The sequence below is a fragment of the Durio zibethinus genome, chromosome 7 (genome assembly GCF_047325235.1).
Source record: "Durio zibethinus cultivar Kanyao isolate XHJ-2024 chromosome 7, ASM4732523v1, whole genome shotgun sequence".
Taxonomy (NCBI): domain Eukaryota; kingdom Viridiplantae; phylum Streptophyta; class Magnoliopsida; order Malvales; family Malvaceae; genus Durio; species Durio zibethinus.
In genome coordinates, this window is record NC_143168.1 from 27,126,267 (window position 1) to 27,150,603 (window position 24,337).

Consider the following 24,337-nt stretch of genomic DNA (forward strand, 5'->3'; position numbering starts at 1 on the left):
TTATATATATCATGTCAGGATGAGATTTATTGGATGAAAAAAAATTATTTATCATTACTTAATTGAATATCACATGTAGCCCAAAAATAATAGGGTAATAAGTTTGAGATACTATTACAACTTATATTACAACATTATTGTGCCATTGTTAGTAAATAGGTTGGATTTTTTTTTTTTAGTATATATGAAAAAGATTAATACAAGAAAACGATATTTAAATCTTAAATTTATCGCAAATATTTTTATTCTATTACTTTCCATACATTAACTTAATAATGCAATGATAGTTATGAAAGATAGGATTAGCTATATAGGATTCTCTTTCCCAATAGAAGAAGAAAAGTTGGAGTGGTGACATGAGAAATTCCATCATGAAAGAAGAGGTTGAATGTTATATAATGTTCATGGACACTACTCCAATTGCTTAAAAGTGGATCTTGATTGGTAACCAGAGAAAAATTCTTAATTTAGAAATGCCCTCAAGTTTCCATTTTTTTCCTCATTGCTTGCTAGCAACCATGCATTGAATCTGACCCTAAAATGGCAAAGAGATTCCCCTAGCCATTAGCTAATTTTTAATCTTGTCAGTAACCAATTTCTAGGATTACTTTGCATTTTCATTTTTTTTATATAAGATTAATATCATGTTTGCCCCTATTAGTCTTAGGTTATTAATCTTTGGAATTTAAAATTAATTAAATTAATTTATAATTATTTTTAAAAGATAATATTTATAAAAAAAAAGTCTTTGAGTTAAAGAAAAAAATATTACTAAATACACCTTTATTTTTTCTCTTCACACTTTACTTTTTTTATTTTTTATAAATAAAACTATTTAATTATTCTTCTCACCACTTTATGAAATTTTATAACATTTCAAAAATAAATTTATGAAAAGTCATAAGTTTTTTTAAATTTTATTTTTGAACAAATTTATAATTTTTTGAAAATTTTTATAATTTTTAAAATTTTACATGAAAGAAAAAGTAATTAAATAATTTTATTTATAAAAAAAATTAAAAAATTAAAATATAAACAAAAAGTCAGAAAACATTTAGTACCACTAAAAGAAAAATGACAAGGATCATGAAGAAGATAGGAGAGGGTGACCAAAAATGCAAAAGAGGCCAAAAGATATTAAAGGAAAGTGGGAAGAATGATGTAGTGAAATTTGGTCCATTCAAATAAAAAAAATAAAAGAATTGAGGGTTGGGGGCATTTGCCTTGGGGAACGGATGATAAAATTTATTTAACTATTTATTCTTCTCACCTCTCCAATCTCCATCCGCATGGAAAGAGGGTAATCCACAAGAATCCAAAAACTGTTCCTAGTTGTTGACCAAACACAAATGCTTCCAAAACCATTCTGTGGGCTGAGGGATGCCTAATAGTAAAGAACACCCCAAAGCTGCCGCCTTGACAGTGATGTTCATAGACAATGACAGCAGGGAGAGATGCTAGCTGTTTGTTTTTGCTTCTTCAACTCTTTTTTTTTTTTTTTGGTCATGATTATCTGATACAAAGTTGTTCCACCACAGCATTTTGTTTTGGGATCATTGCAAGGACAATTGCATCTAAATAATCATGGCAATCCCACTTAATAATCTTTCATGTGAATTTGTTTTTTTAACAAGAATTTGAGATAAATTGATTATTTGGTTCTTTGTAAAAAGAAAATGCAAAATACACCGTATCATGTCTTGAAAATTTAACACTTAAAAAAGAATAAAACTTGTTAGAGTATGAAAATATAATTTATCAAAGAAATTGAATGAATCTTAATCTATATGAATTTATGATAATATTTATATTATATAAATTTGACGTGATTAGATTTAGATATGATAATTTTAAATATAATATAAAAATTAAATTAAATTTTTAAAATAATTCGTATATAAGTTTTAAAAAACATATTTTTATTAAAAATATCAATATAAATTATAATATAATAATTTATATATTTTTACATGTATTTAAAAAAAAATAAATACAACAAAGATATATGAATTGTAAAATGTAATTAAATCTTATATTTTATCAAATTAAACTATATTTAACAAATTTTTTCTGATAATTAATTAGATGTGAATTAATTAATGGCATTAGTGAAAACAAACTATATTTTAGTGGGAAATCAATACAAAATCCAAAGAGACCATGTGATTAGCAAAATATGATGTACTCTCAAGTATTTTATACCACTCCCACATTATAATAGGAGAATTATTATGCCATTCAGATGAAAAGTATTTAAAAAATGAATAAATAAATAAATACTTTGTCAAGGAAAGCTCATGGAATATGAATTATGAGATAGAAAAAGGTGACAGATACATATGGGTAGGAAGTAAGTTAGAGAAAGAAAGAGAGCTTTACCCAACTTTGTTACCTATAAAATTTGAGAAAAATTGGTGTGAACCCATGGATAATGGTAATGCTAAAGTGGGTTGCCATATGTACAGTAATTCAAACATTTAACTTAGATAATTCATATAATTATTTTTAAAATATAATATCTTAGAGTGAATTAGTAAAAACAATTGTAATAATTCAAATTTTAATTTAATAAATTTATATAAATATTATTAAGAGATGATATTCAACGAGTATAAATTTAAATTTTAACACTTACTATCCTTTTTATTTTTAGATTATAACTTAATTATATATATATAAGAAAACTTAAACCTATTGGTATATATAAACTCGATAATTTAATATCCACACTTAACTCATTTTTATCATAAAATTATAATTTAATAAATATAATTGAATTATCTTACTTTTTATTTCCAAAAATATAACACATGCATTTCAAAAGAAATTAAAGTAAAATAATTGTTACTTATTAAAACAAATATCGTATTTATTTGATTGATCTACTTAAGAAAATCATTAAATTGATTTAATTCAAAATATGTGTTTTTTTTTAAATTATTGGAAAAGAATATCAATATTTATTTTAAAGTTTAATTGTTTTCTTCAAAATTAAAAAAAGTTACCCAAAATATTTTCTTAATACATTTTTATTGATTTTTTTTTTAGAATTTATAACATAAAAATCTAACAAAGTTTATAGAATTTAACTGACTAAAAAAATAAATGTTTTTATACCTATTTGGTTATATATTTTTATTACATGCAATTGTATGAATTTAAAATAAACATTGGAATCACTATGAATTTATCAAAATTAAAAAGCAATAATTGTAAAGAGTTTAGCCATATTAGATTACAAAATTTTGTTCAGTTTTTTTTTTTTTTTTTTAGAATAATATTGTGTATAGGTTTAAGTCTGGAATAAAAGACAGTCATGTTTTAAATACATTAAATCCAAACAATGACACTCCATTTTTTTTTTATAAGAAACCCAACTTTTTTTTTTTCAAATCTTTTAATAAATTTCAAACATCCATACATTATTAAAAAAAAAGGTGCAAGATAAAATATTAATTAAAAATTTTCATTGAATCAATGTTGTTGAATTATTTGGTCAAAATAACTATCACTTAACTAAAACCTCATATAATATAACTTATTATATATCATAAAATTAAAACTTTTTGGTTAGTATTAAATTTTATTTATTATATATATCATGTTAGATATAAATTAGCAAAAATTATTTGTCCAAGTTATTACTTCTAAAATTTTTTAAATCATCAAGCAATACGAATATATTAAAAACACATTACAAAAAAAAAATGATATATATGTATGATAGAATAAAATTGTATATATTAAGGTTACATTTTATGTATATGATTATTTATAAGATAGAATAATAATTATCTTATATCATATTTGATTTTTATAAATTTTGAGGAGGGATAACTTTAACAAATAAATAAATTATCTTATGTTAATATTTATATATATCAAATATAAAATATGATGATATTAGTTAACTTAATTCCATTTATAATATTATTTTATTTTATCTATTATTATATACTGAACATGACCTAAAAATAAAAAAAATATGATATTTGAAAAGTAAAATTATAAATAAAAAGTAAAATCATATAGCAAAAATAAAAAAAAAGTGCATGGTTTTTTTTTTTTTTTTTATCTCACTTCATGAAATATGTAGGGTTAATAATTCAACTCGAATTTGTTGGTTCCAATATGATCCAACCCTATAAAATCATTTTTATTTTAATTAGGTTTCAAGTTGGGTTACGTTTAAGATGAAAAAAATCGAGGTCAAGTTTTAGGTAAATTTATCTTATCTTGACCTAGTATATATATAAAATATATATTTTTTTATTTATTTAATTTTATATTTATATATTTATATTTATTTAATTTTATAGTTATATTAAAAATATTTTATAAATTTTGAATTGGATCAAATCCATTATAATTTTATATGCAAGTCGAATTCAAATTTGAATATAAAAATAATAATTTAATATCAAATTTGGTCGAATTTAAATATTAAATATATAAAATTATGTTAGATTTAAAGTGAGCAAAAAATTTATTCTGACTCGATTTGTATCTATATCTTGAAATATGAGATTTCTAACTTATTATATAGTAAAAATTTTAACTACAATATTTTGAATTCAAGCTAATCAAAAAGTAAAATGGCTTTTATAAATTTGAAGTAATTTATGGTAAAAATTATTTTTTGTATTAATGATGGTAATGAGATTTTCGTTATTTTTTATAAATTTTATTTGAGAATGATTTAAGAAAAAGAATAAAAATAAATATTTTTAATTTAATTTTTTAAATTATTAAATTTTATATATAAAAAAACATATGATGATTTTTTAAAGATAATTCATATATTAAGGCCTTTCCCAAATAATTTATTTATATATTTATATAAAGATTATATTAAATCTGAATTGTTAAATGATTTTTTTTTTTCAAAAAGTATTTAAAAGTTATTGAAAATAATTAATTAAAAAATTACATAATTAAATCCACATTGTGGGACCCACAGAACAGTTATCTTTCTGCCGGTCATTTTGTCGTCTCTCATGTCCGCGTTCACTTTATGTACATTTTAGCATTTCACCCTACACATTTTCTAACACGCGCACACCTTTCTATCCATCACCCACTCCACACATCACACATACTGTCATACAGCCCTCTCTGTTATATTGCTGTGAGATTTATCCTTTTATCGTTTACTCTCTTTTCTCTGTTTTCTTTTGAAGAGATTATTAAGCCAAAAAATGATCCTTTTTTTTCTTAAGAACTTGATAATGAGTTGAACAAAAAAAAAAAAAAAAAAAGAAGAAAAAGGAGGGATCTTTGGGGAAAAAGGAATAAGAAAAGGTTAAAATCTTTGTTGGGTTGTTATTTGATTTTGGTTTATGATATGAATTGTGGGTTTGAGTGGTTCTTCAAAAGGATCTGTTTTAAGCTTTTGGGTTTTTTTTTTGAGTGTTTAAAGAAGAGGGAAATGGCTGGAAGTAATGAAGTCAACTTCAATGAGTGCAAGGTACAATCTTTTTTCCTTCTTTTCTTTTTTTCCCATTTTGTTCATTTCCTTCTAGAATTGGTTCATCAAAGATGGGTTTTTAATAGATTTTTTTTTATATATTTTCGAACTATTTTAGTTGAATAAAGCTGAGTTATGGCTGATTTTGGTTAGAGGTGGTAGTCCAATCAAATATATTTTATTGAAGATTTTTTTTAAAAAAAAATTGGGGTTTTGGGATGTTGAAAGTTGATTCTTTTTCTGCTTTTGGGGTATGGAGCAATTTAGTTTGACTTTTGAGCTTTAAAATCATATATGAGTTTGCTGATTATTGTTTGTGATTTAGGTTTGGGGCTCGTCTTTTTGATTCTCCAAGAAAGTTGGAATTTTCTGACTTTAGTTCAGTCTTTGGATTAGTTTTATTTGGGGGGTTTGATTGAATTTTGAAGATTATATAAGTTAGTGGACTAGTCTTACATGTAGTTGGTTTGGATCACCTTGCTATGCACCTTGCTATGGAGGATACCATTTGACTTGAGTAGTTTGTGAAAATTATGGAGTTGCTTGACAAATTTTGCATTGGTTATTAGCATCATAGCATATATTCTTACTAATTTTGTGTATCTTGACAAAGTGGATACAGTTAATATCTGGGGTCTCTATGGTTTTCTGGTAATGTATTTGTTTACTTTAGACAGTCACTATAAAGTTGGTGGTGAAAAATCTTCTTTGTTTTAGATTTTTGATTTCTCAAGGTCTTGGTTGCTGACTTGCTGTATGTATACATACTTTGCTTTGTTTTTTGGGAAGATGAAGCTCTTTTTTGATTTTTTTTCTTTACCTTTGTCTCTGAATAGATGGTGGTTCCCCTAAATACATGGGTCCTCATCTCCAATTTTAAGTTGGCTTACAATCTTCTTCGTCGACCTGATGGCACTTTCAATCGTCACTTGGCAGAGTTTCTTGATCGCAAAGTACCTGCTAATGCAAACCCAGTTGACGGGGTTTTCTCATTTGATGTCCTCATTGATCGTGGTACAAGCCTCCTTAGTCGGATTTATAGGCCAGCTACTACTGAAGAGCCTCGGCCAAATATTGTTGAACTTGAGAAGCCTGTCACGGGTGAGGTTGTCCCTGTTATAATTTTCTTTCATGGTGGAAGTTTTGCACATTCCTCGGCAAATAGTGCTATATATGACACTCTGTGTCGGCGATTGGTAGGTATTTGTAAGGCTGTTGTGGTTTCTGTGAATTATCGACGGGCACCTGAAAATAGATATCCATGTGCTTATGATGATGGGTGGACTGCTCTAAAGTGGGTTAACTCTAGAACGTGGCTTCAAAGTCAGAAAGATTCAAAGGTTCATATATATTTGGCTGGGGATAGCTCCGGTGGTAACATTGTACACCATGTTGCTGCACGAGCCGTGGAATCAGGAATTGATGTATTGGGGAATATATTGCTCAATCCAATGTTTGGCGGACAAGAAAGAACAGAATCTGAAAAGCGTTTAGATGGGAAATACTTTGTTACTCTACGAGACCGGGACTGGTACTGGAGAGCTTTTCTCCCTGAAGGTGAAAACAGGGACCATCCTGCATGTAACCCATTTGGCCCTAATGGTAGAAGTCTTGAAGGAATCAAATTTCCAAAGAGTCTTGTTGTGGTTGCTGGCTTGGATCTTGTTCAGGATTGGCAATTGGCTTATGTTGAAGGGCTCAAAAAAGCTGGCCAAGAGGTTACTCATTTATATATGGAACAGGCAACAATTGGTTTTTACTTGTTGCCTAATAACAACCACTTCCATACTGTTATGGGTGAGATAAGTAAATTTGTGAGTTTTAACTGTTAATAGAATTAACTTTACCTACAGGCAGCCATAAATGACTGGAGCTGGACGTTCACCTTATGCTAATTAAGAAGTTTGCAGTTTATGATTGTGTAGTATTACTAATTACTGTTGGTGTTATTGGGCTCTGCGTTTTCCTGATTTATCGACTACCGAGCTTGATTATATGATGAAGAAGAGGTATTTCAGCATGTAGCTGGATCAGGATGTGTTCTGGCCTGCATTCAATCGCCTGGACTTGGGTGTTATGGTTTGATGAAGCTGTTATGGCGGTTCGAGCCTTTTGACTATGTTTAGCCGACCACTAAATTTAAGAGCTACGGATTCTGGCTTCTTGCCACAAAGGAGAAGAAGACAGGAATATATGGATAACATTTGGTACCTGATCAAGGGATCGGTGCCTGGCTGATATTATATAAGCTAATTTTAGAACATGAATTAGAAAGGTTCAATGGTGGTGTGACCTTGTATGTATACATATGTATTAGTATATATATAAAGATGTTTGCTTAAATCTGTCTTCTCCATTGTCTTTCAGTTTTTCTTCCTCAAGTTTAAATTTTAGTTTTTTGTTTTCTCTTCTTGTTTTCACGCTCTACTGGGCAAGTGTAAATACAAACTATATTGTTCTATAATATTGTCATATACACTCAAAGGCAGAGTCCTGAACTCTTGATCACTGTAATAGTTCAAAGTTACTGGTTTCCTGGAAACTTCTGATAGCAAGATTCTTCCTCTTGAATTTGTAGTTTTTAACCAAAAAGAACAAGAATAAACTCCTAACCTCATCTTTCAAGTTGAAAAGGCTAGAGCTGTTAAAAAGAAGGGAGCAGTGCAGATTCCATGACACTGAATTTATGTTTGCTTGTTGTGGTGAAGGATCAGGCTGTGTTGATGAGCTATACAAGCTTCTTGTTCATGGGATGTTTATGTTCTACTCAGGATTGCACAAACAATAACTTCACAGCTTTTTGGCTTATCCATATGTTTAATCTTGGAAAAAGGTGGATGAACCTTTTGCTGAATGATTGATGATAGATTAGCATGAACATCTAAAAAACAATATCTGCCAAATTTCACTCCCCAGAAGATAATTGTTTAGACTACTGAACGAGGAATCAAAACGTGCGGCCATTTCATCCATTAATTCCAGCCAGGACAAAAGGGTATCCAGACACTTTGATAAATGATTGGAAGCAAATTCTACCAGTCTATTTTTTGCCCCATAGCTTGATTGATTTGATGCATTCTTGTCATTTCTTGAATGCTTGTAAGGGAAGAGTAATTTGGCGCTTGAAGCTCCATAAAATACAGAAATTGGCTTGTTTTGAAAGGGGAAAACCTACATAATGGTGGTTGCAATTTGGATGCATTAAAGGGGACCACTAGAGAAACACACACCATCCTTTTTGTAAGCTGTTAGGATTTGCTTTCATAGTGCTAAAGGAATATTAGCATAATGTTAAAGAACAGCTAAGCTTTTGATAAAGGCATCAAACCTTGTCTAATTGACTTTTGTGGACCAACTAAAATATGGGGTTAGCCAAAAATCACGTTGCGTTTGTTAAATTTTTAACTCTAATAATTAGAGTTTAAATTCTGATAAATATATAAATATATATATATATATAAAGATTAGCATGCATAAATTACTCAACTCGAAGAAAAAAAAATAAATTTGGTCTCATTTTGTCCACAATTTGTCGTCTTCTGTATTTCTGCTTAATCTATTCTCCTCTGTTGTTTCATTTTCAACAATTTCAAACGATAATACAAGGAACTGTTTTGTTTCTAATCATGTGGTCTGACTAGGATTGCATCTGCAGCATGTGAAGTTCCCAGCTGATAAATTTCCAACTTGATCATTAATGGTTTAAGAGTTAAGGCTCTGGAACCATCCATTCAGTTGAAACAATTTAAAACTCACCCAACATTCAAAAGTTTTTTCACCTCTTTACCTTTCTAAAGGCAATCTCTTTTTCCAACCAGGATGATACCATGTACCAGGACATAAAAATGTCAAATCTTTAGGATAATGAATGATCCCCCATCCCATTCCCAAATCTCTTGCATTTTCACTGTTTATGTTCAGAGATTTAGGGCATTATGGCCTTGAATCTGGAAAAAGGAAAGGATTGACTACTGGATGACCAGTCAAATTACTACAAAATTATGCCTTTATGGTGGCCATGGAAGAAAGTGAATGAAATACTAACAACTGTGTCTTGAGTGCCACAAACAAGAATCAGATGACATTGTGACAATAGTATTGGCAGGGTAGCTGTATTTTCTCTCCTTATCAAAGGTATAGATGGCATCTTTTGAGATTGCTGCAAAAGGGTGTTGGATCAAATCTGATGCATACACCAGTTTTTGTGTGATATCAATGTCACCACCAAAACTTACCTACCATTTGCTAATAGCCAGCTCATTTCGAAGTTGTCATTGCCGACCGATCCATTTGAAGCAACAATGAAATTAATTTCAACGAGATTAAGATAAAAATAAAATTAATTATTATAATAATAAAATTAAAATTAATGATAGAATAAATATTTAGATGTAAAAATAATAGCAATGATGAGATGAATTATAATAAAAAAATTATTAAGTACATTAAATTAAAAATTATATATAATAAAAAATTTGAATTATATAATATTTATAAAATTAATAAATTATTAAAAATTAATAAATTATTTTTATAATAAATAATAATTGAGTTAATAAATAGTTAAATTTTATTTATTTATTTATTATTTTATAAATTTTAAATAAAAAATAAAATTACATAATTAAAAAATAAAAAATGTTAATTGTGAGACATTTTTATCTCTACAATTTAACTTGAAGGATAAAAAAAACAGAAAATTAAAAAAAAAAAAAAAAACCAGTTGCTCGCTTGAGCAAAATCCTCCAACAGATCACCGTTGCAAATCCAAACGCATTGATTTTACATTTGGATCTCATTTCTCCAGTTGACAGACGCAAGCTTTCATGCTAAACGTACTTCCGCCGGAGATACGTTAGCATCCAAATGCAGCCCTAAGTTATGATAATTTGAGAATTTATGGTCTATAATTATACACCATACTGTACTTGTTTTGCATGGTTGTACTCAGTCCTGTTTATCCGCGTCATTTTGATAGAAGAGAAGAATTGGTAGCCTTCGCAACGAATTACGAAAAATAAATAGTTCGTAGTTCAGTAAGAAATAAGGTATTTTAGATAATGTTCAAAACTTAAGGATGTCAATGAGTTATTTTTTATCTTCATCATTATTTTTAAATTTTTATATTATACATATTTTCGTATTCATATTTAAGAATATTTTAAATTTATTCTTATTTTCATCTTCATAAATATTTAAAGAGTATAAATAGTTCTCTTACTCATAACTTAAAAAAAATTAAAATCTAAATTTTTTAAAATTTTTTTTTATTTTTATCTTGTATATTTAGATAATTTTTTATTAATATATATTAATATATATTTTTTCAATAAAAATATATTAATTTTAATTAATCTAAAATAATAATTGATATTATTTAATAAAAAAGCTATATACTAAATATATATATAAAGTACTAATATGAAACAAGAATTATATTATCCATTCTCATTTTCATATCCAATAAAAATTTAAAATTATATATATTTTCATAATATAATATCTATTTCTATTTCCGTTAAGATGAAAAATCAATTATGTATTAAATATGAATAAAATTGACATCCTACTCACATGAGCTTAAACGTCCTTTTATTATATACATCACACGTATGATTTGATTTTTATAAAGTATACCTTTTGTTATAATAAATTTTTTTTTGTAATTTTTGTTATAATAGCTTTTCTTTATGTGAATCAATGGTTTATTATCAAATTCGAGGTTTCTGATACAAAAAAATTATCAGGTTGCAATTAGAGAGCATATGACTCGTGATTATTAACAATGATAGAATAAGAGATTTCATCAATTATTAGATTGCAAGAAGAAGAATAGCCGAGAAAAATAAATTTATAAACTCACTTTATATAATATTTTAAAAAGGGGATATGAAAGGGAAATCAAAGCTACAATTGTTTTTCTAAAACTTTCATAAAGCGATTGGTTTGCAAAATCTTAAAGAAGCTCATGTCAATATCCCACCTAATCAACTTAAAAAGCCCAAACTTTTTCCCCTAATATTTATCATAGGAAGGGCATTTTATGAATATGATCTTCTTTAGTAAGTAGTTAAACAATATAATCATCAGAAAAGATGCATACCATTTTTTTAACATATAAAATTTGGTCATCATATTTCATCCAATAAGCATTGATCTTCAAAGGATAATGCAGTGCTAAAATGACATGCATTGATGTTTGTACGGATCACTTCGAGGGGATTTGGTCTTTATCCAGCATATATGTTGAATATGTAAAGCAGACATACAGATGCATGTTCATGAACCTTGAAAGATTGGAATGAGTAGAAATGGAGTGAAAGATTGTTGTCTACTATCTGAATCAAATAGCTGAAACATCATGTTTAATATTTGAGCACAATAAAAGACAGTGATCTACTATGAACATCAGAAACAATAATGTAGCATATGGACCCAACTGAATGGATGTGTAGAATCAGGTACAATGAACTCACCAAAGGTTCAACTCCCAAAATCTGTCTAATTACCATGGAAGTGAAGCATAAATGTTTTTAAGTAATTGAATGAAGTTTTTGCTTACATATGTTCCAGTGACACATGTATATGTACATGTATTTGTCTCTATGGAAATAGTCATCAGGAAGTATAACTAGGCAACAGATGCATAGAATAGAACTTTAAACAAGTACCATATCCAAATCAAGCAAGAACAAAGAGTCCTTGGAAAGCATGCATTTTTTCATGTTCTAACTTTCTACAAACAAAGAGTATAAGCAATAAAGTAACATATGAGCAGAGGGCAGACCGATATAACCAAAAATTATGAAGCATTAACATATAGGAATTATGCAAATAAAGCAGTTAAAAAAAAATCCCTTTGAGGTTGTGATTCTTGACTTATCCAAATAGCATTATTTATCACTGAGCTGAAGTTCAAAAGTAGCAACATAGCATGTTGTCACAGTTTTTTCTCAGTTAATCCTAGAAGTAAGAAAACCTTGTGCTACAAACAAAACTACCAATAAACCAAACCATTTAACGTCCTCTTGCAACATATGCAACAGTTACAGCAGCCAAAAGAGTTGTTGCTGAGGAGACCCAAGTCCAGAAACTCTTTTTCTTTTGTGCTTCCACCATGGATTTCTCCATAAACTCAACTTTCTGCTTCAAATCTTGTTCCACTGTCTCTTTATTCTTAAATGCTTGTTTGATTGCCTCTAATTCTGCCGCATATGGTTCAACTTCATCTTCAATCTTCTGTTCAGCAATAATTGCTTCTTCCTTCTCCTTTCGATCATTTTCATCTTTAGATCGACATAACAGCAAAGCAGTGTTCTTCAACAGAGTCAATGCTCGCTCGTAATTAATGCTGGTTGATTCCATTTTAGCCCTCAAAAAATTAAAACTTCGTTTTGCCTCCAAAAGGTCCTCCTGCAACCTATCTTTATCTTCAGTCATTGATCCAAAGTGACTCTCCATCTCCTTCTTTTCCTTGGTTAGGTTCTGCCACTCAGTTCTCTTTTGTGCCAGCTCTTCTGCAGTTTTCTCAAGCACTTTCTCCACTTCTGAAACTTTCAATCTCAAGTTAACACCATTCTGCTTCTCCTCATCCAATCCTTTCAAAGCATTGTCCCTCTCAAGTGTTACTTGCTCAAATGAATCTCTAAAACGGCTAACTTCAGAAACCAATTCTTTATTCTTTTTTTCGTGATCCCAGCATGCCTCTTGCAGCCTGTTCACAACATTCCTCAGCTCACTCACTTCTTTCAACAACTCGACATTTTCATTCTCAAGACCAACCTTGACCCTCTCAATCTCATTTCTGTCTCCAAGCAAGTCCTCAATCTTATTTTGCATATCCTTTATTTCCTTCTCATTCATTTCCAACACTCTTCTAGCTGCATCACTTTCCTCCAATAACTTCTCAATTCTTCTCTGCCTATCCTCTGACTCCACCGTTGTCACCTCCAATGATCTAGAGACAAAATCCTTTTCCTCCATTAACCTCTCAATACTCCTTTCTTTTGCTCTCTTCTCCTCCACCAATGCACCGATCTCTATTGCCCGTTCAGCCTCTCTATCCATAGCTTCACCACAATTCTTTTCCAACTCCAAAACTTTAAACCGCAAAATCCCCTCTTCCTTCCTCAAACTCGATATAACCTCACCCATTTCCCACATTTCCTTTTCCATCTCATCAATCTTCATTTTTTGCTCATTTTTCTCCATCTCAATCTCTTTCTTCTCCCTCACAACATTTTCAATCCTTTTTCTCAAAAGCTCAACTTCTTTTTCCATATCCTTAATGCTTTTTTCCAACAAATCTTTCTCCTTCAGCACCGAACTCTTCACCTTCTCTAACTCCTCTTTCTCCCCAACCAACTTATCATATTCCATTCTCAGTTTTCCAACCTCTTCCACAAATTTCCTCTCATTTTTCTCCATTTCCATCAGTTTCTCTTTCATCAAACTACCCTCATTAACCTGCAACTCAAAGTCATTCCTTGCCAAATCTCTCTCTGTACAAGCCAAACTCAATCTTTCTCTCTCATTTTCAAGACTACACATTAGTCCATTTACCTTACTTTTCAACGCCCCAATCTCCCCTTCCCTCTCAAGACCCATTTCCTTCATTTGGGTTTCCATATAAACCGAAAGCAACCCATTTTGCAACTCCAAGCTCACATTTTTCTCACTCTTCTCACCCTCAAGTTCCTTCCTTTCACTCAACTCAGCCTCAAGGGCTTCTTTGGCTTGAACCAATGATTCAATCTGTTGTCTCCTTTCAAAGGCCTCCTTGACAAGTAAAGAGTTAAGAGACTTAAGATTTTGGAGCTTCTCATTAGGATCTTCCATGGAAGAATGGCGGCTCATAGGGTTGGAAGATTTTGCAAAGGTTGATTCTTTGACAGAGTCATGGGTTTCCTGAGATGGGTTTTGTTGTTTGCGGTCTTTGGATTGGTGGGACAATTTCTTTTTGGCCATTTTTGGGAGTATTGGAAATGGGATGTGGATTTTGAAGGCTAGGGTTTTGCTAGGGTTTTTATGGTGGAGATATGAGATATGGAGATAGCCTGATAAACAAAGATGAGAGGAAAGGAGGGCTTTTGAAGGGAATAAGGCTACCTTTGAGGATTCAAATTTTGGGGCCCAAAGTTCAAAGTTTATTGGGAATTTGGAAAATCATTAAAAAAAAAATTAGGATTTTGGATTTGGCTGTGGGGTTTGGTGCTGCTCTTTATAGCATCCACAATCACACAATATTGAGTTAATGTGGTTGCTCTCTATTGGAAAATTTTAGATTCATTCATTTGATCAAAAAACAATAAAAATTCATTATGTTTGTCTGTGTATTTTTTAATGGTAAAATTCATTATCATTAAAATTCACCGTTATTCATAAAAAATTCATCACTAAATTTAATCTATTTTCTAATAATTAGAAGTCAATATAAAATTACCATCAAGAATAAATAATCTTATTGAATCAATCTTTTGAGTATTTAATTTAAACAAAGTCAATTTTTTTCCTTAATTAATAGACAAATTTTTATTTTTTGAATGGAAGTTTATTTTGGATATCAAATCTTTGAGCAGAGATGCATGTATTCCCATTAAAACTAAATTCTGGCATATGAATGAAATTGTTAAATCAAATTGATCAAAAAATTTTCTTTTCTATTTTTATTTTCTTTTGAGTAGAGATGCATGTATTACAATTAAGCTAAATTTTGTCAAATTGATTAAAGCATTTCAATGTCTATGTTTTGGCCAACTATTTGTAACCATATAACATAATCATCAATATAAGAAAAATATGTTATAATTTATCATAGGATCAAAATTATTTTGAAACTTTTTTTTTTTATTGGATGTACAAATATAATATTATAATATGGGAAATTAATTATCATATATATATATATATATGGTAGCTATATCTGCAAATAAAGCAACATTCAACGTGCAAAATAACAGAAAAGGAAATATACATGCCGGCTTGGAAACACAAAAACTTTCTATGTTATTAAATACTTATACCATATTTAGATTTATGTAGGGTGTTACTAAAATGGGTAGGGAATGGAAGGATACAGCATTTCTCATTTTTATTTTTGGCTTTTAATATCATATTCATGCATGTATTTATATTCTATGAATATTTTAAATTAATTTTTATTTTTATCCTCTAAAATATTTACTCATAACTCTTTAACAGAAATAAAAAATAAAATTTATTTTTTGAGTTTTTTATCTTTTATTTATATATTTTGATATTTTTTATAAATATATATTAATATATTAATTTTAATTAATTTAAAATAATAATTTATATTATTTAATAAAAAATTTATTTACTAATTCGAATACAAATATATATGTTAAGTACATATACGAGACATATATTATATTATTCATCCGTGTACTTATATCTAATAAAAATTTAAAATCATACTCATTTTTATTTCATTACCCATAATGTAATACCCATTTTCATCTTATTCGGGTAAAAATTTAAATTTTTCATTAAATATGAATAAGATTAATATTCTATTAGTGATTCGTTTATTTATATCATATAAAATATTAAAATTTATATATTTGTATTGTATTTTATATAAAAATTACATGTTATAATTCGTGTTAATTCGAAAATATAAAATATATATTTTATTTTATTAAATCTATATTATATTATTATTAAAATTTTAAATAGTATAATTTTTATAATTTTTTATATTATATTAATATTATGTTACTATTTCATATTTTAAATTGCAAGCACTCTATTTCTTCGTGAAACATTCATGCTTTGCCATATATTTCTCCCTTATATAAACAAAACCCCAAAACTTTTCTTTTTTTTCTTTATCTTTTATGCCCCTTTCCCACTAACTATACTATATGCAAACTATGTTTGCCTTAGTATGGAATAATGAAGTTAGAAAATTGTTCTGTCAAAGTCAAAGGTTCTTCTTCTCTTCTTCTTTATTTATATATATTATGTTCATTTCTAACTAGTTCATGTTGGAGCATCCATGGGAATGAGACATATTTGCTTTTATGTTTGTTTTTTTTATTGTTTTATGAAAGATACATGCTATGATCAATTTTGTTTTTCAAAGTTTTTGCAGGTGAGGATGTTAATTGAAGATATAATTGATTTTGTTTTGCTTTGTTTGATTATATTGAGTGATATATTAGAGTAATGAGAGTGATATGGGTAGCAGCCATGGTTGGAAGCCTGGGAGCTTTGGTTTTCTTGGTGGATCCTGATGATGCTCAGCCTCATCGGATTCTGGTCGATACAGATGCTGATACCGACGATGTTTTTGCTCTCTTTTATCTCTTGAAGCAAGACTCTACACGATTCGATTTGCAGGTTTCTCTCTCTCTTAATATATCAACATCAATCTGCAGTTTATGTCTATAGTTACCATTGTTTATCTAGAACAGGTCCCTCTCTCTTGTGAATATCAACATCAATCAAACTTAAAGCAATTCTCTATATATAAAGATGTAAAACAAAAAAATTTCTACAAGTAATTGCATGCTTATCTAGCTCTAATAATCTATTATCATATGCTTTCATTTTCATCAACAATTCTTTTTATTATAATTATGTAAGTGTAAATTCCATAAAATATTTTAATGGATCTTAGGTAATTATAAATTCTGATGATTTAATGCATCGTTAGTATATAGATTTTATATTGTATCAATAAATCAAATAATATTATCTTATTAATGAATGGTTATCAACTTTTAAAATAAATATATAAAAATTTACTCATAAAATAATAATATTTGATTCACTTCGTTAATGAGATGATATCATTTAATTCACTAATAATATATAAAATTTATACATTTATGCATAGCATGGAAGATCATTGGCATATTAAAATATTTATCGCAGGCAATTACTATAAATGCAAATGGATGGAGTGAAGCAGGGCATGCCATCAATCATGTTTACGATATTCTATTCATGATGGGTCGCGATGATATTCCCGTGGGAGTAGGAGGTGAAGGTGGCATTTTGCCCAATGGAACCATTCTCCCAAATGTTGGTGGATTTCAACCCATAATTGACCAGGTTCATCTCTTTATTTTATAATAATTTTGACATATACAACTACCAATAAAACTGTGCCATGAGTGTATGCAATAAGAGCACGTAGTTTTGTCAGGTTTAAGATCAGTAATTCAAAAGAATTGGAGGGGGATTTGATGACAAAAATGAAGAAAAGTAAAAGCAAACCATGACAACTTTTGTGGTGGCAGGGAATGTCAACAGCTGGGGAATGTAGATATAGACAAGCAATTCCTGTGGCACAAAGAGGTCGCCTTGATGTCAATTCTAACTATGGCCTTAGAAAAGCCTTTCTTCCACAGGTATCCCCATTTCAATTACATAATCATTACCTTGCTTGCAACATCCTGATCCATGATCGAAAATATTCGCATAATTTGTAACAACTCGGGTCCAAACATCATTAATTCAGCAATTAAATTTTTTTTTAGTATAAAGCACATGGTTCTCATAAGTTTAAGTTTCATTTGAAAGCGTGGTGGGAAGGGATTTCTATCACGCTAAACCCATATTGGCACTCTAGTATGGTGCAACTGTCACGTCAAACACTTAAATTGAGTAGGCAGGATGTATTAATCTCACATGAATAAGAAAGAAAAGATCGTTAGACATGTAAGTGTTGACGCCCAATAAACCGGTTTTGTGAGAGAGGATAATCACTGCATGACACAACCCCTTCCTAGAGCACTTCCAAGTTCCAAATGAAGCCTTAAACTAAGTTGCTAGTAGTAATTAACTTAAAATCTTAAACCCTTATCACAATTCTTTTCACGTTATGCTTCTAGTTTTAGTTCATCATATATGATTAAATCACTTCCAAAGTCTATATCTGAAAGTCGCTCAAACTAGCTTCAAAATTTGTTGTACCTGAAACAAAGCTAAAATTGGTCTGGAGAGAAGTTCAAATTTTAGTGTCAAATGGTGCTTGAGGTGGAATTCATTAAGCTTCCTTCTCAATGTATTTCAAGTCCTTGTGACAGTTTTCCCTTGCATGACATAGGGTAGCAGGAGGTACACTCCTCTTCAGCAACCTACAGCACAGCAAGTAATGATAGATGCAATATCTTCAGGTCCTATAACTGTGTTTCTCATGGGAGCACATACAAACTTTGCCATCTTTCTTATGAGCAATCCTCACTTGAAAAAAAATGTTAAACACGTTTATGCCATGGGAGGTTCTGTTAGACCAAACTGTCCGAAGATCAACAGCTCTGACAGTTCAGGGGAATGTTCTGATATTGGTAATCTGTATCCACAAGATAGCAATCCATATGCCGAGTTCAATATATTTTCAGATCCTTTTGCAGCCTACAAGGTATTGTTTTGTTATTTTTGTTTGATATTCATGAACTCGATGCTTTATTTGGTATTTGAATCTTTTCTTTTGAGCAGGTGTTGCATTTTGGTATTCCAGTTACACTCATTCCTCTAGATGCAACAAATACTATTCCTTTAAGTAAGAGTTTCTTCATGGAGTTTGAAAGGAGACAGAATACATATGAGGCAAAGTACAGTTTCCAGGCTCTAAAAATTATTCGCGATACGTGGTTAAGTGATGCATTTCATGAGGTAATTTCCCTTGAAATCCTTGTGGTTCATGCTTCTCTTTTGTACGATATATTCATCTTAGACGTCCAATGAAGTGACTGATGAAACGTTGGCAGCAATATTGTATGTGGGACTCTTTTCTGGTTGGTGTAGCATTGTCTATAATCCGAAACTCTCACAATCTTTATGGAGAAAATGAGTTTGCTGAGATGCAATATATGAACATCACGGTTGTCACCTCAAATGAACCTTATGGAGCATTAGATGGCTCAAATCCACTCATTACAGGGTACTCAACCCCAAGGTTTAATGTACAGAAGAATGGGGTTCATAGTGGCCATGTTCAAATGGGAATGCAAGATCCCTTTTGCCTTCAGAAAGGAAAAGGGAAATGTCAGGTATTATAAAAACTTAGGTGTTAATGTTTTTTTAATTAGCACATTGAACTAATACTTAATTCATCAGAAATGGCGTATGCATATAAGGTTTTTTTATGTATTTTTCCCAATAAAATGTGCTTTCAGCTTTCTTTTGCGTCCTAAAGGTGACTGATAGGTTCTGTCACTTAAAGAAATTTGAAGCTGGTTCATATAGTAACTATAGCAGTGAAGTTCTTTCATCATATTTCTTGTAAAAAGACACAGCTTCTTTCAACTATAAGATTCATTGTCTTAGAGAATCACACAATGCTAACAGGATGGTTACACAAAAGAAGGTACAGGAGAGGATGCAGTACGTGTTCTCGTTGCAACGAAAGCTAAACCCAATCATGATAATAGAAGCATACTTGGGAGAGAATTTTATAAAAGCTTTCTCCATGTAAGCTCCTGTAAATACTTTGTCAATAAGACCTTTTTTCTGTTGTTTAATTGATGCTTAATGACACAGTCAACTAACCAGGAAATGCTGAAGGATATCATGTTCTCTAGGATTAAGATTTCTTCTAGACATAAAAGTTGAGGTGATGGTAATACAAATGAATGTGGTCACAAAACTGTTCATTCCTTCTCTTAATTGTAGGTTATAAACAGCCCTGAGAGAACTGGGAGGTTTGATATCAGAACACAGTATCCTTTCCACAGGGAGTTTCTTTATAAACCAGATTTTGGAAAGAAGATAAGGGGAAAACCAGTTGTTTTCGACATGGATATGAGTGCCGGGGACTTTCTAGCTCTTCTATATCTCCTCAAATTACCTGTGGAATTAATCAACCTCAAGGTAGTTTATGATGGATTGGATTTGCTAGGTCTAACCCCAACCTAGACTGCTGATCTCTTGAAGTTAAGCATCTGCATCTGTAAATTGAACAAATATGGCAATATTCTGCAAGTTACATTTAAGCATTACTAGTGCTCAGACTTTACATGAAACAGGACACTTAACTATTCCAATTTTTTGGATTCCCTGAAGTTCCTCATGCTTGTATTTTTATGTTCAACCAGGGAATATTAATCAGCTCAACAGGCTGGGCAACTCCTGCAACGATTGATGTTGTATACGATATATTACATATGATGGCCCGAGATGACATTCCAGTTGGTCTTGGTGAAGCATTTGCAGTTGGGCAAGCCAATCCATCTTTTGCTGCTATTGGAGACTGCAAGTATTCCAAAGCTATCCCTCATGGTAGTGGTGGATACTTGGACTCTGACACACTGTATGGACTTGCTCGGGACTTACCTCGAAGTCCAAGAAGGTTACATTCCCAGCCTTCAGATTTTCATTCTTATATGTCCAATTTGTTGAATTTTCAAATATGAAAAATCACATTTTATATCCTTTGACCCCTTATTTGCCAGTAAAACTGATAAAATTCAGATACATAAACGATGCAAAACATGCATGAGCAGAAACAAGTTGAATATATCTGGCCTTATTATCACTTTTCCAGATATACGACAGAAAACTCTGTCAAGTTTGGAGATCCTAGAGATACTGATAATCCTGGACTTAGGCAACCATCAGCACAAGAAGTTTGGAAGTCTATAGTGGAGTCTTTGGATCCAGGATCAAAGATCACTATTTTGACTAATGGACCTTTGACAAATTTAGCACAGATCATTCTATCAGAGAATACTAGCTCACTGATTCAGGTAAATAATATGATAACAGTCCTGCCGTAAATCATAGGTACTGTCATATGAGGATTTCTGGTATTAACTTCACTGTTCAAAAGCATTGCCCCCATGCCAGAAATATCAGTTTCCTTGGAAAAAACTGCCCTGAAACCTGGATCAGTTAATGACATTGTCTACTTATTTTTTCTGATGCAGGGTGTATACATTGTTGGAGGACACACAGGCTATGTCTATGACAATAGCGAAGGAAATGTTTTCACTGTTCCCTCAAATAAATATGCAGAATTTAACATGTTTCTTGATCCTTTAGCTGCAAAGGAAGTTTTTACTTCATCTGTGGACATCAGACTTGTTCCACTGCAGATGCAAAGAAGAGTTAGTTCCTTCAGCACAATTCTTAACAGGATGAATGCCACTACTCAGACTCCTGAAGTTGTGTTTGCCCAACATCTACTTTCCAGACTTTGGCGATTACAACAGGAACATTATAGATATCATCACATGGTAAATTTAAAAACCTTATAGTGTATATCTGATTATGTTTTAGTTCATTTGGTTAATATGAATCTTTTGAACTGTGGGGTTTTATAAGTTCCAGATGCGATACATTCTTCCAAAGAGAGGATAAAATAAATGATGGAAAAATTTTCAGCAGATGATATGCACACAAATATACTAAAGATTTTTAAGCTAAAGGAGAATTTTAAAAATGTTATACTTTAATACATGGCTGAATTTTACATCACTGGTTTTAAAGACAATAGAAATAGCAAAGTTCACAGCTGGAATAACAGTACATGTCACAAAAGAAAGGATTTACCAAAGAGGTGACCTCTTAAAAAGTTTGAAATGCAGTAGAAATTTGTTCTGCTGCTCACAAACATGTTTATAGTGGATGATTAAACTTTGCCTTAGATATCAGAACTAAATCAACTACATCTCCTGAGTTAACTTAAATCATGCTGAGGACTAGCATAGATTTGGAGTCTAGAATGCTTTCAATGCAACTCCATTCGCAAATATGGCTGCCAAAGAACTTAGATTGGATTCAAATAATTTTGTCTCTTTGCAGGATATATTTTTGGGAGAGATCCTTGGTGCAGCAATCTTGGCTGGAAATCCACATTTGAACCAGACATTTACATTGAAGCCTCTTAAGGTCTTGGCAGATGGAGACATAACAAAGATAGGTGAGATAGTTATTGATGAAGAGAAAGGGAAACAGGTGACTATTTTGGAAAATTTTAATCCAGAGACATACTATGATCACTTTGTAAGGGTCTTAGGTGATCACAGACAGTCTGCCGTGCTAGGAAGCTTTCATGAGCAGGAAAGAATGTGGAATTCGCCACCAGAAAAGATGAACTTTGTTCATAATCAGCAGGTGTAAATGTTTGTTATAACTTAAGCCATTCTTTTAAACGGTTTTGACATCTTTTGGTCTTTAATTCAAATGAAAATATTTAAGAGGTTTCTACATAGTGTGTATGAGCTTAGCAACAGATGAAGTAAAGAGAAAGTTGCAAGAAGTTTGTCTTTCTTTGCTGTTGTTTATTACTTTTTCCTGTAGTTGAGCTACTAGCTCCAGCAATTCATCGTCGTGTCAGATCCTGCAGTTCAATGAAATTTACATACAAATTACACGAAAGGAAAGTTAAAATGGAAATGAGATAGAATCCTGAGAGAGCTTCAGATTATCCAGCATAAATATTTAAAATGTGATTTTCCGACCTACACACATAATTACATGTATATATTAAACAAACTAAAGATACATCTTCCATTATAAGCATAAATGGAAATAGCATGCATACCCTTTTTCAATAATGAGATTATCAGATTCTTAGTTTGCATTTAATGATTTGTTAATTATTCAGAATCCATAGTGTTTATTGTCTCTATATATTGGGACAATCAAGAGTAAGCTCATGGAGGACTTTGAAGATGCGCTTTTGTTGGATGCTGCCTCAAAAAGCCTTCAGATATGCTTAAAATACAAATATCAGTGACCATAGAACAATATTAAGCAATGATTCTCTGACCAAACATGGCTCAGATTCTTATAAAGGGTACTCAATTGAGTTGGTCAGTCTTCTATACTTTTATTTACCCATTATTATTAAGCAAAACAAACTTCAAGTCTTGATTAATAGTGCTGCATATACAGGACCATCTTTCCCATCAAGTAACAGATATTACCAGGACAGAGTTCACATTTCAGCTCTTTGCACTTAGCATCATGCTCTCTTATGATGATTTAGACATGTACCAACCTTTAGTCGCATAAGAAATGTTCACGCTCACTGGTTCTTTAACATAAATGCACTGAATCATGTCTTTCAAATGGTCCGAGTCGTTGTAAATTATGACTATGACACCATGGCAGTTCATGAACTCTGCATATAAGCACTGCACATGGATTCCTCTGTCTTTTATAATACTTAAAATATTAGCATGATACAAACTAAAGTGGAATCTCCCAGCTGGAAGTTTTCTTTTTCAATTTGGCCATCCCCATGGCTTTTACATTTAATTGGTTCTTGAACAATTCTGCAAAGTTTGGTGGATCCTATCAACCAGCTAACCAGTTTATGTGGTGGATTTTTACCTGAAAGTTTGAATCAACATCTTATTGGTACAGTGATATGTTTTATATGGAATTGAAATCACGAAAAAGATTGAAGTAGATGGTGGGTGACTTGGCTGGGTGATGATGATATTGATTTTTATAAAATATGGAAACATGAAAGAAAATTATTTGATATTCTGTCATTACAGCATGTATTTTGGCTTTGCTTGCAGGATTACCAATTTACCAGCAATAAGCAAACTAGGTGGACATCCCACTCATGTGAAAATAGTTGACCTTATAAAATAATTATGTTCAATGAATGTAATACAGATCAGTACAAAATGGTGATTATAGAATACATTTTCTGACTTTAAAGGAGAAATCAACCCAACAACGTGGGGTTTCAACTTCATTTTCAATGCCTAAAATGCATCGGTTCCAACAATAGTATAATCATTAAAGTACGTTAATGAGATACCCTGTCTGTCACACTGAATGGTCGGTGATAATATTTATTGGGCCACTGAATTTTTTTGACCTTTGAAGATCTCCATCTACATGCATGGTAGTTGAGCTTATTGACCTAATTGTTGC

At 30.7% G+C, this 24,337-nt stretch overlaps 3 protein-coding genes across 5 annotated transcripts; 2 read left to right on the forward strand and 1 right to left on the reverse strand.

Annotated features, from left to right (window-relative positions):
* The first annotated feature begins 5,105 nt into the window (after positions 1-5,105).
* Positions 5,106-7,975, forward strand: LOC111277256 (gibberellin receptor GID1C-like). The gene is made up of 2 exons (XM_022863565.2): positions 5,106-5,467; positions 6,304-7,975. The coding sequence occupies exons 1-2, from the start codon at positions 5,345-5,347 to the stop codon at positions 7,297-7,299; spliced, it is 1,119 nt and encodes a 372-aa protein (XP_022719300.1). The 5' UTR covers positions 5,106-5,344; the 3' UTR covers positions 7,300-7,975.
* A 4,335-nt stretch (positions 7,976-12,310) lies between these two features.
* On the reverse strand, positions 12,311-14,638 carry LOC111277915 (uncharacterized). Its single transcript, XM_022864350.2, has one exon. It carries the CDS (start codon positions 14,432-14,434, stop codon positions 12,485-12,487), a length of 1,950 nt encoding a protein of 649 aa, XP_022720085.1. The 5' UTR covers positions 14,435-14,638; the 3' UTR covers positions 12,311-12,484.
* A 1,614-nt stretch (positions 14,639-16,252) lies between these two features.
* Positions 16,253-22,710, forward strand: LOC111277257 (nucleoside hydrolase 3-like). 3 transcript variants are annotated; one of them, XM_022863566.2, is made up of 13 exons: positions 16,253-16,418; positions 16,654-16,831; positions 17,369-17,548; positions 17,737-17,847; positions 18,546-18,860; positions 18,938-19,114; positions 19,210-19,491; positions 19,790-19,912; positions 20,114-20,311; positions 20,536-20,789; positions 20,985-21,186; positions 21,367-21,675; positions 22,244-22,710. In XM_022863566.2, the coding sequence occupies exons 1-13, from the start codon at positions 16,354-16,356 to the stop codon at positions 22,559-22,561; spliced, it is 2,712 nt and encodes a 903-aa protein (XP_022719301.1). In that variant the 5' UTR covers positions 16,253-16,353; the 3' UTR covers positions 22,562-22,710. The 3 variants fall into 3 exon arrangements, with proteins under 3 accessions (XP_022719301.1, XP_022719305.1, XP_089620213.1); XM_089764087.1 differs by having other exon boundaries at positions 16,271-16,418; positions 16,680-16,831; XM_022863570.2 differs by lacking the exons at positions 19,790-19,912; positions 20,114-20,311.
* Positions 22,711-24,337: the final 1,627 nt, after the last annotated feature.